At 28.1% G+C, this 12,920-nt stretch overlaps 1 protein-coding gene across 3 annotated transcripts in view; it reads right to left on the reverse strand.

Annotated features, from left to right (window-relative positions):
* Positions 1–12,920, reverse strand: part of LOC103570240 (pikachurin) — a 48,008-nt gene that overhangs the window by 29,542 nt on the left and 5,546 nt on the right. For all 3 annotated transcript variants that reach the window (XM_014439931.2, XM_053738191.1, XM_008547917.3), the window contains exon 3: positions 5,024–5,140. In XM_014439931.2, coding sequence (XP_014295417.1) covers positions 5,024–5,140 — 117 coding nt within the window. The remainder of the gene's footprint in view (positions 1–5,023; positions 5,141–12,920) is intronic.

Genomic DNA, 12,920 nt, shown 5'->3' on the forward strand with positions numbered 1-12,920 from the left:
TACTTTGAAATATTCATTGAATTAATAAGTTGAGTATGATATTTAAAAATTATATAATAACGAATTAAACATGAGAAATGAATAGTATCCCACCGATGAGTTTCCGTTAAGCGGAAATTAGAGCGAACGATTCATGGGATATTTGCGCACGCATATGTGCGGTTGTATAGAGTGCGATGTGCAGATGAGAGATGATATATATATAGATAGATGGCGAGATATATACACACGTATATTAAAACGAATAGAATGATGGTACAGAGACCGAGAGATTGGATGTTACGGTTGCGCAAGAACGCACACGTAACTGCAGAAGGTGACTCGAAAGGGTGTACACGGGGTTGAATTCGCGTCACTCTTGGCAAATCGATAGCACCCAGTAACCACAACTGAACGATACTACCTCTGAATAAATCAGTATCTATATATTTCAATACCATATACATATACATATACATATATTTTATTTACCTTACCATCAATTATTGTAAAAAAAAAATTAATTTAATTTGATAGAAAAAAGTGTTGAACAAATTGTTAAAAAAAAAAATCCCGCCTCTGTAAATATCAAATTATAAATTTTCAGTCTATTGTTACGGCGTTAATTATGACGTAGAATAAGTTGGGAAAAATTGCAGCAAATCCGGAAGAGACGCGTGATAATAAATCTGTGGATGAAAAAAGTAAGGGTTTGATGAAAAAAAAATTCTATTTTTAATTTTTATTATTATTTTATCTTCTATTTTTAAAAGCGTGATTGTTATTGAAATTATCGAGATAACGATCCTTGAAGTTTATTAGAGATAAGTCGTAAAAAAAAAAAAAAATCTTGATTTGTACTCTGAAGATGTAAAGAAAGAGAACAAGTATTAAGTTTCAGAGTGTGAGGGCAAAGTTTTTGGTATAAAGTTCTATATCAGGGAAACACAATGATGGTATCGTAAAGTCTTATGTAAGAGAATATGTATCTATATATATGTATATAGGTATCTATGATGGAAGCAAAATCGGTTGATACATAAATTTGAAACTTGGATGACTTTAGAAATTTCAAGACTTGATAGCTACCTAAACTTTTCAGACAATCGAGTACTTGACAAATGTACTGATAGTTTAATACTCTGTAATATTGTGTCTATATAACTTAGCATCTATACATTATGCATCGAAATATATGTATATATATATATATATATATATATATAATAATAATGGAAGAGAGATCTAAGGGAAAATGAAACACCACTTTAATGAAAATTGTTTCTCTGTTTGTAAATATTTACGGTGACTGAGAAATTCTAGAGCAAATTGGCCACTTCCGGTAGCGCAGCCAAAATTTTTAGTGAAAAAAATTGATCGGATAATTTGGATCAATAAAAAACAATCTTGATCCTAATTTATTTAAAAATGACTGAACTACGTCATGATCAACTTGCCCCAACTCTGGTTCTGGTAAATAAAATTTTTTCCTTTGGTGGTATCACATTTTGCCCTTAGTCTCTAAATGAACTTGTTGGTCATGCGAAGTAGCAAAAATTCCCATAATGAATGTAAACTTATTATGGATTTTATAATTTTCTAAAAATTTGAATTTATTTATATTGTAGATATGTATATGTATATTCAATTTAGTATTTTAATTACTCAGTTCATCCACCAGTCCAATTAACAATCGTCAACACAACGTGATCACAAGTGTATATGTGATTGCATTTACACACAAACGGAATATAAAGTGGCTTGTTTTATAATGTGTTTAATTTGGTCTGTCATCAGCTCGTTGAAAAATTAATTATAAATTATTTTTATTTTCAAATTTTAATTAAATATTGTCAGTGTCAGTGTCAGTCAATTCACTTCTAATAATATCCAGCTGTTCTGTTACTGTCTAAGACTTTTTATGATTTTTTGAAGCCGTTTCTTATTGAGCAGCTTGAGAAATTTAAAAATTTTTCCATTTTCTTTTAACCCTCCATAAAAAAATTAATCAATACAATTTTTGATTATCGGTTTTTAAATTAAAAAAAAAAAAAACAGTTTTTCATATGCAGCAAAAATTATTTTTTTATTTTTGGACAAAATTGGGTGTTTCCAAAAAAATGAAAAAATTTTTTTTTACTTTTACCAAATTCATAAATTTAGTAAAAAAAAAAAATATGTCATAATTTAGATGAACAAGCAACAAAAAAAATTCGGTAACAATTTCTGAAGTTTAAAATTTTGCAAAAAAAAATTTTGAACGGTTTTAAAAAGCTTTGGTTATTTATGTGATAAAATAAAACATTTATCGGACCGGTCGTTTCCTCCGTGTAAAACCAACAAGTGAGAATTTATAGGGATGTATTATAAATCCATTGAGAAACAATGATCTAACTGTAAATCCAATGAATTATCCTTCAAGTGGCGATTGTAGGGAAGATTTACTGCCGAACGTATATAAATTGGCGAAGAAAAACTGAAATTAATTACTTTCACTTAAAAAGGTAATTCCGCTTGCATTGTCAATACTACCAAGTAGCCAAGCCAGTAAATTTGATAACATAAAATTCAAAAATTAACTTAACATCTTACAATATAAATTAAGTCGTCGTATTATTAAATACTTAAACATCTCCCTAGAGTAGTATAACATTAAAAGGAGATTGGAGTTTCAGATAGGGAAGTAGGCGATTTCCCCTAAACTAACGGGCTTTTTATTCAAATTTCTGTTAAAAATATTGTGTCTCAATTAACTACAATAGTTATGAGAGCCATTGTCAACAAATGTAAGCTAAGTTAATTAATTAACAGAGGGTAAGTTGTACATATGTCTTAGCGTCAACTAGATTAACTTCAATCCGCCTTATTCCCTTACATTTATTTCCTCTTATACATATACATGTATATACTTTAGTCATACAACATTTATCACTAACACAATTTAGCGGTTTCTCTAATTAAATACCATTCGTTTATAAGCTTCTGTTTTCTCACTTCCACCAATCCGGCTTGTTTTAATTATACAAGATCTATATACGCTATCGCCAGCTATTTCTCTAAGGCTTCAAATACTTAAGATATTTTGACGTCTACTTCAATTATTATATTTCATACTGCCTGGTTTCAATTGCATATTCAATCATATTACAAATATTTTAGGGTAATTATTTCGTAAATCAAATTTCGAGATATATTATTTCTGACCAATTGTCATTATTCTCAAAATTTTCTAATTCCGGCTCGTAAAATTGCGCTAATGGTATATAAGAAATTTCAAAATAATTGATAAGAAGTTATTGAATCTGGTAAAGAAAATTCTGACATTTTCTGTGAAGAATTTCATTGGATTCTAAAAGGATCGAAGTAGCCGCTCGCAGAGCGAAAGGTCGGCGGTTCGATTCCGATCTGAGGTATTTTTTTATAGAATTTAATTTAATTTTTTCCGAATAAGAATTTTTGAATACTTGCTACTGGAAATAAAAAAAAATTTTTTTCGCTAATCTTACATATGATAAATATGAAAAACTTTAAGTTGACAATTTTAAATTTCAAAATTATAAAATTGTAAAGTTGCTTGATTTGAAATTCATGTGACCCAAAATACAGATTAAAAATTAATAAGTAAACTCGTATACTCGATCACACAAAATTATGCATAAACTCAAATATTTTCCAATATTATTTAAATTCAATGAAGTTCAGTAAGTTTAAGAAAGTTTGAAATTGTCTTCTAAAAGTTTCCGCTGTCTTCACATTAAACTTCAATACGGTAATGATTTTTGAAACGATTTCTTTTATAAAAAAATTCCAAAGAAATTTTAGTAATTACTGATAGTAATAATAAATGCATATATATAAATATATGACAGATTTATAATGAGACTTATCATGGAACACTAGTGTGCATAGGGATCTCAGTTTCAAGATGGCTATTACGATTCTACGATATCATTTGTCACTTCATATATGCCTATGTATATGTATATATATATATATATATATATATATATATATATATATATATATATATATTTATATACACAGATTCATGACAATTGATAAAGGACCATCTGTCGTGACTGAAAACTCTCATGCTCTATTACGTTAAAATTGTCGTCCATTGCCATTGGCACTCACCCACCCACCCACACCCACACCCACACCCACACACGTAAATATAGACGTAGACGTAGATAAAATTATTTGATATATATATATAAAAAAGTAAACTATTGAACTAGCAAAAATACATTTCGCTTTATACAGTTGATACTTGAGTTATAAAATTTTTTAACCCGGAACTCGAAGTATCTACAATATGTACGTGTTGTGCATGTGTGTCTGTATGTGATAAGCGGCTATCTCGACACCTCGAGAATAACAAAAAAATCCAATATGTTGTGTAGATAGATAGATAGAGAGAGAGAGAGAGAGAGAGATCGAACGTGTTTAAGAAGTGTTTCTCATATTTTTTCCTCTTGACATTTTACCCCGAACTTTAGATAATAAAAATTGAAAGTCCTCAGATAAAATAGACCTTACGAGACAATTTAATAACACTCTATTACTTAAATTTCTTATAGTGGTGAGAGCTTTTTTTTTTATTTATTCTTTCACTCTCTGTCTGTCGATACTTTTTGATAAACTTTCATGCGGCACTTGTTGTGCTAATGTAATGAGATAAATTGCGAATTTCTAAGGACTTCTCTGTCTGTTAATTTAATGGACTCCTCGATAAAGTTTTCATAGAGAGGTATGGTTGCTTAGTTGCTAACAGTCATATTCGACTTTCAAATTGACGCACCGGGACTCGGACCGAGGATGATGAATAAATGGATGTTCGGCTCTTGAATTACTCGAGTGGCCGAGGTTTATTTGATAAACAATTCATAATTATCACATGTCTGTACAATTAATTAATTTAATTAATTATTTTTGTACACTTTAATTAATATTTTATCAAATAAACTCAATTAAATTAAAAAAAAAACATTTAGCTTTTTCTATAAAATATTACGAAAAAAAAAAGTACAAAATAACTTACTTGCACAACTATATCCATTTTTGTGAAGGATAAATCCGTCTTTGCAATCACACTCATACATTCCATCGTGAAGTTCGTAACACAGCTGCTCGCAGGGTGAATTGTGACCGCATCTTCCTGCAATAAATCATGTTGGATTATTTTTTAAATATTTTTATATTATTATTTACCCACATATTTTTTTGACAAATAGTAGAATGTGAGTAATTGGCTTAATAGATAAATGGCAAGAGCTTAAATTATAAAAAATTTTTTTCAACGATGACGTGGAAATTTATTTATTTTTAAAATTAACGTTATTATAAATATTAATTATCACTTGGTAATGTGTTAATTGTTAAAAATAAAAATAACATTTACTGACGATAAATTTTAGTGTAATATCCAACATTTTTTAGCTCGCGTTATACAATTTCACATTGTGGTCATGTCGGTCGTACGACCTGTCACGTTGGATATCTGTATATATATATATATATATATATATATATATATATATGTACATGTATGAACATATAATTCCATAGCTGTGATACTCAAGCGGAAAAGATTTCCAGCCATTTGAATGCTTCAATTTCCAGGCAGAGAAATTTCCAAACAAATTTTCCGCAACTAAAATGCAAAATCAACAAAATATTTTTACAATATACCAAACAAACCATTCAATAACTTTTTTCAATGAATTATTTTTGCATTTATTTTTGTTACCCATCAACTCTTTAAATCGCGGATACTTTGTTGTTAAATATAACTTTTAATCTCATTCTTTTGTCATAAATAAAATATATCTAAAGATAGAAAAGTTTTTGCTTGATGAACATAAGACTCCAATATCAATCGATTCGCTCTGATTACTCTCAAACTTTTTATTTTCCTTTTTATCACCCGTCGCTCGTTTGTACACTATATATATTTTTTTACCTTAGCTAACACGAAATTAATTTAAAAAAGAATCTATCATCGAACTGGGTCAATAGAAAAAAATCTCATTAGCGATGGAATAAATGGTTTTTTTGTGATTTATTTATTTGTGTTATAGTTATTATTAATTATGTTTTTTTTTTTTTTTATTATTTTTTACATCTGTCGGGACAAATGATTACAGTTGAAGAGGTTGAGAATCTCTGAGCCAGCTAAAGAAATAGGGGTGGGTTTCTATAGCAACCCTCCGACTGGGACATCGTCGTCCCACAGAAATATAAGAACCTCAAATACTACTTTGCTATATATATATATATAGCAGTGACAGAACAAGCATCTCACTAAAGGAAAAGCACCTAAATCGTTCTAGTCAACTGTCCATTGAGTCGAAGCGTCCTCTTCTCTACTCCTAGCGCAGCTGTCTAGAGGGTGACTGGAATGAGTATTTGTTTTGAAAGCCTCCAATGTTAATCCGTGAATCACAGAGTCGACTAACGCTTAGGATTTGCTTGAGGATTTACATGTTTCACTCAACATTATTGCAAAACTTTAAAAAAATAAATTCAAATTTTTTTTTTATTTTCTTAATGGAAACTTTTCAATTTTCATTTTTTTTCGTATCGGAAATCTGCTCAGATTTCAAATACGAATTTTTTCAAATTTATAACAAGGACCTAATAATTGTAAGTGGGTAGAATCACGTCTAATAGAAAATTAAATGTCAAATGAGTTTTGTAAAGCAATAGATAATTTAATTTTTTACTCTCGTTCAAAAAAATTCGTACTACGAAAAATGCCGCGTTTTTATTGTTCCATTGACTTCCACCCACGCGTACCAGTTAAATGGCCGTAGAACCTAAACTTTTTAGACTTCCGGTTTGAATTTTTTTTGACAATATTCCCGAAACATTTTCCCATAAAAGTATAAAACAGAAAAACAAAAGGTTTAATCTGCAAAAAAAAAAAAACCGTAAACCGTAATCATTTTGAAATCGCGCCTAATTGTCTATAAAATAAAACTCAGCCGTAGTTTGCAAAACTTTTGAATTTAAATAAAAAATAAAAAATAACTAAATTATAAATATTAAATTAATTCAAAAATAAAATACCGAATATTTAAATACCAAAAAGTTTTTGTCTTAAAATTCAACAAGTGTTACACGAATTTTTATTTTTAAAACCCCCGACTTTTGAGTCTTCCGACTGCAGCGGGTGCACTTGCAAGTACTTTGACCGCTACCGCGTAGAATACACCAGTAGAAGCTAACGAGGCGGCTCCTATATTTACTTTCCATACTTACCGGTGTTTGCCATAAGGGGGTAGAAAATAAGAACCGAAAAATGTAATTAAAATGAAAATTAACAAAGCGTAGGAAAAGAAAAAAAAACAACATTAATACGATTATGGAAATTATAAATGAATAATTTATGTATTAATAGAATTTTAAATTTCAGCCCGCACTTAAATTTTTTTAACTTCCCGCTTAGAAAATCGATGATTTTCAAAAATTTCATTATTGAGAAGCTTTCTCTGAATCCTAGAGAAATCCTAAGCTCAAACTACATGGAGAGAAAATTATGGTAACAGTTACAATATATTATGGGAATGGTTTCCATACTGCATAGTAACCGGTTTTTTTGAAATGTTGATTATAGGAACGGCACCCATATATATTATGGTAATCATTCCTATAATTATGGGTATAATTCCCATATGGTATCGGAATAGTTCCTATGGAATTATGGGAATGGTTACCATAATATTATAGGAACCGTTACAATGTGGTTATAGGATTGGTTCCTATTTGCTTATGGGAACTATTCCTATGAGTATGGTAATCATTACCATGATTCTTTCACATGCGATATGGGAACTGTTACCATAATGATAGGAATTGTTCCCATACTTATGGGAACTTTCCCAGAAAGTATGGGTCTATATCCCATAATCCCAAGTAGTCATTACCATAACGGTATGGAATGAAATTTCATAAACGTACTAGGAACATTTCCTATAATTTTTTCTCCATGTAAACAAAACTTAGAAAAATTGATGTGCCAACAATTATAATTAATTAACTGATGGGTTTTGTTTTCCATAGAAAAATATATAGAATGTTGATTTATTAACTGATAAATAAATTATTAGGAAATTTGGTAAATTGATACTCGGTATAGACAGTATAAATGACGTCTGGCATGACATCTGTCACTAATTACGCGGATAATTATTATTTAAAAGTTGCGTATACTAAATAATACGAAAGTTTGATATGTATGTGCTATTGATTTACCCAGCAATCACGTGTGACTTCATAAGAGTTGAATAGATATCCGATTCATTGACAAAACTCACGTTCCAGATAACATTGAATCAGCAAGCAAGATAAAGCGCGAAAGGGAGTGAGGACATATATGTATATATTTTTGTGTATGTGTGTGTAGATATATATATATGGATGAATGCTTGCAGAAATGTATGTAATGCCCTATATCATATATCCTGGGGTGATACCTGTGCGAATATTACATCAAAGGCATACAAAACTATTCAGCAATTCTAGACGCGTACACCACTCATTACCGTTTCTCTTTTATTTTATTCAGAAAAAGTGTCGCGAACATTTTTTTTTATTCCCCGACTGTGAAAAATTTATTTCTATGGAAAATTTATTTATAACTTGAATTTGATTTGAATTTATAGTACGAGAATTTATAGCAAATTGTAATAAAAAAAAAAAAAAAAAAAAAAAAAAATGATTATTTAATTGGGGAAAAAATGGTGTAATGATAAACAAATAAAGTAAAGTTAGGGATTAAAAATATAGTTGTAAAGTAAATGGAATTTAAATGAATTCTGGAGCTATTGTATCGTATGACTTCAACTGATTCTCTTACTGCTACTTTTTAATATAATTTTGTCGCTGAGTCTCTGAGCGTTTTACCCGAGCTTCTATTCCGAGATTTCCCTCCGGCGTTTCCCGCGACAGGAAATGCTGAAATACCGAATCGAACTGCATCTACCTGAAACCTAGATTTATCAAATCTCACGTACCAATTCTTTATAATTCAACGATTCTACAACTATCATCGTTTTTTAATATTCTTATTCCCGCGACGACCTGGAAAAAAATAATTGGGATCTAACAAGATCAAATTAGACCAATATAATTTTTTTTTTCTGGTTTATATTGATCTTCATAGATCCTCAGGATTCCGTAGATCATTTACGATTTAAAATACAAATTTTCGAATTCAAGTCTGACAATTTTTAATTTCAGTCTGATAATTTTTTAATTTCGGGTTAATTAAATCACTGCAGATCTCAATGGTAACCAATCAAATGAATTTTGAAAATTGAACTTTACCAATTTGAACTTTGGTAATTCGAATTTTTGTAAATTTGAAATTTGGTAAATTTGAACTTTGGCAATTCGAATTTTTGTAAATTTGAAATTTGGTAAATTTGAACTTAGGTAAATTTGAAATTTGGTAAATTTGAAATTTGGTAAATTTGAACTTAGGTAAATTTAAACTTACCTTTTTTCTCAGGTTTTGTAAATTTAAACTTTTGAAAATTTGAATATTTTATAAGTTCACGCACACAAAACCCCTGAAAAAAGGTATCATACTATTTCAAGCGTATAGGTTTACATAATTTATATTTCCACGCACGTAAAACCTAAGAAAAAGGAAAGTTCAAATTTACCAAAATTTAAATTTACCAAAGTTCAAATTGTCTAGTTCAAAGTGCAAAAGTTGACAATTTTCAAAGTTCTTTAGGTATGGGATCGATCTCAATACTCAAAAAAATTAGCTGTCAATCAAAATTAAATACCAGATTATAATTTTCCTCATAACTAATTTCGAAATTTGTATCCCGCTTCTTTTAAAAAAAAAGTCAAATTTCAAGACTTGACAATAAATTTTGTTTTGTCCAGTAAATTTGGATATTTATTTTCAATCATCGGATAATGGCATCATTAATCGGTAAATAATAATTGCTAATACTAGGTAAACAATTGGAAGCATTATAAATCGATAATATAATTAATCTCTCTAATAATTCAAATTTTTATCCATAAATATATGTAAGCTGACAAAACCAATCAATGATGGGTACGAACACACATTTAATAACCAACGTACAAAATAATTATTGTGCAGTAAATAATTTAACGAGGACGTATTTAATATCGGGAATAATGTAGTTCTATTATTCAAATATTTTTATGTAGGGCGGGAAATTAAAAACTTAATTAAAAATAAAATTTAAAGGAGCAAGTGATGAAATTTGTGATAAATCAAAAAAATTTTGTTTGCATGTTAAAACTTTTCAAAGCTTCAAAAATAAATAACTCGGCACGATTCCTTGTTATCGTTCTAGTTATCAATATTAAATGTCCCGCGATATTTTTAAAAGACGATTCGTGCGGACAATTAAATTACTAGTAAAACATGACATGTCTAAAAAAAAAAAAAAAACCAAAATCGATAGTAATAGAATTTAATTTTTATTCAAAATTTGTTTTCTCCAAATCTGTTGAATTTAGAAATATTAGTTCATATGCAAATATATATTTAAATATATGTACATTAATTATTCATTCGAAATATTTTATATCAGCAACTATTTTTCAGACAGAAAATAATTTAAATATTAAATGTTTGTAGTAAGTAAACTTAAATGATTATTAAAATCTAAATATTTTTTTTATTTAAATTTTTAATAAAAATGTATGAGTTTTTTTTTCATGTAAGTACTTTTATAATACATATAGTAGTCACAATGTAAATTGTTTATTTTTTTATGGAAAATTTTTTTTTATCGCATACTAAAAAATTAATTTATAAAAAATTGATATTTTGAATTTTATAGTATAAAATTTTGAAAAATATCAAAATGTGACCTTTTGAAAATTTACCAAAGAAAAACTCAGTCGTAAGATCTTTTATTTATTCTTTTGAAAGTCACATCAAGTATTTCATATCTTTAAACTTTTTTCCAACTCATATTTTAAATCAAATATATATATACTTATGAATAAAAAAAGTCTATATTATACTTCAATACATTTTATTAAATTTTTCAATCTGTTTTTATCACCTACTGGCCTTAAATATCGATTGCGATTTGAGTGCGCAAGTTTCTCACGTATATCCGGCCTATAGCCCCAAGCAATTTAACTACGGAACCTGGACACTTTTTAAAAACTATTGGAAAATGTTTCCCGCATTTTTCGATTTAAAAAATGTACCATTATAATTGCAACAAAAAAGAAAGAGATATTTTTTCCCGCTCAAAATTTAACTAAGATTCAAAATTTGAATTTAATTTCATTGCTAAATTTTGTTGATTCTTTTAACCACTTATTCAAAATTTTTTTAGAAAATATTTATATGTGAACATATGCACATATTGTATGTACGAATGAATAAATTTATGTCTCGAGAGATATATATGCACAATAAATGAAATATAGGACGAATATTATTTCTATTTGAAGGAGTAGTCGAGGGTGTGCGCATGAAAGCAAGATGTATATCTTATGAAACGAGAAAATAGGTAAGCATCTTTTTTCTGTGACAATCTGTTTTATCTTGTCATCTTTTATAATGCATGAACAATGGGAAAAGCTAGCAATAAAATAGAACAAACTCGTTATATACGATTCTGCACTCGACAAAAATCTCTCGAAAATTTTTACCCTTTCTTTGACTTTTTTCTAGACACACAAAAAATAAAAGAAATTTGAGCGCGAAATAATATTTCCTTCCTCAATTAAACTAAATTTTTTTGAACAAAGAGAATTTCGGAGTCGGACAAATTTCTTTTTACCCTAAGAAATTTTTTTTTTTCCAATTCGTGCGAAAAATTCCATTGGGCGGTGATTTAAAAAAATCTACTATTATTCTTTTTTCGTATCACTAAATTATAAAAAAATGGAAATCTCATAAAATATCAAAATTTTTGAGTGACATAAAATTCATATTTTACAGTAAAAAATCTTTAGATAATTTATTTTTTATACCGTAAAATTACCATAGGAAATTTTGAAAAAAAATTCGATTTTTTTGGATTTTCATGATTTTCAAAATTGAGCGAATTAACACTCGAGGTTTTAACATCAAATTTACTGCAAATTTGTACAAAATATATACATGTATATGTATATACTTATTGACATAAAAAACGAAGACGAAAAAAGATCAATGAATTTTTTTAAACTTTTTTACTATTTAATTTTCATTTTATTCTTTTATCTCTTCTAAACATTAAACACACTCTTTCCTTTGATCTACTTCACTCTACATTTGTTATTTTTTTTACTCAAGAGTTGAACTCACTAAAAAATACAAAAAATTTATTAAAAAGCTTCTAATGAAAAATAAAAAAAAAATCACATTAAAAAATTTTATTTTTCATATTTTTATCTTCAAATAATGAGAAAAAAATTAACATCTCTTTCAAAGGGTATTAAAGAAAATAGCCGTGTTCTTACTATTATAAATTGAGTGATAATTAATTAGCAATAATTAAATTCCATATTCCAATTAATTAATTTTATTTAATGACATTGATTAAGTATTCTGTAAATAATAATTCAATTATTTTTGAATGGATTAGAGTTAAATAAGACACGAAATAAATTTATTGATCTGCCATCTGCCAATAATCTGTTTAATTCAATTACCAGACATATTTATTTCTGTTAAATAGACTCGATTACCATCGCGATGCTGTAAATACTGACTAGTGTATTCAAATTATATGTACAGATGAGCTGCACTATTTGTGTAGTTTATCTATTATGCGGAAAAAGCTCTGCCGCAACAAAATCTACCGCCGGTTTTTAACGTAAATTTTGACGTTTAGATATTTTTTATTCATTGTACGAAACATGTACTCGTATCATTTATTACACTCGCGATTTTTCATAAAAAAAAATATATATATATATATATATATATATAT

This window comes from Microplitis demolitor, chromosome 1 (genome assembly GCF_026212275.2).
Source record: "Microplitis demolitor isolate Queensland-Clemson2020A chromosome 1, iyMicDemo2.1a, whole genome shotgun sequence".
Lineage (NCBI taxonomy): Eukaryota > Metazoa > Arthropoda > Insecta > Hymenoptera > Braconidae > Microplitis > Microplitis demolitor.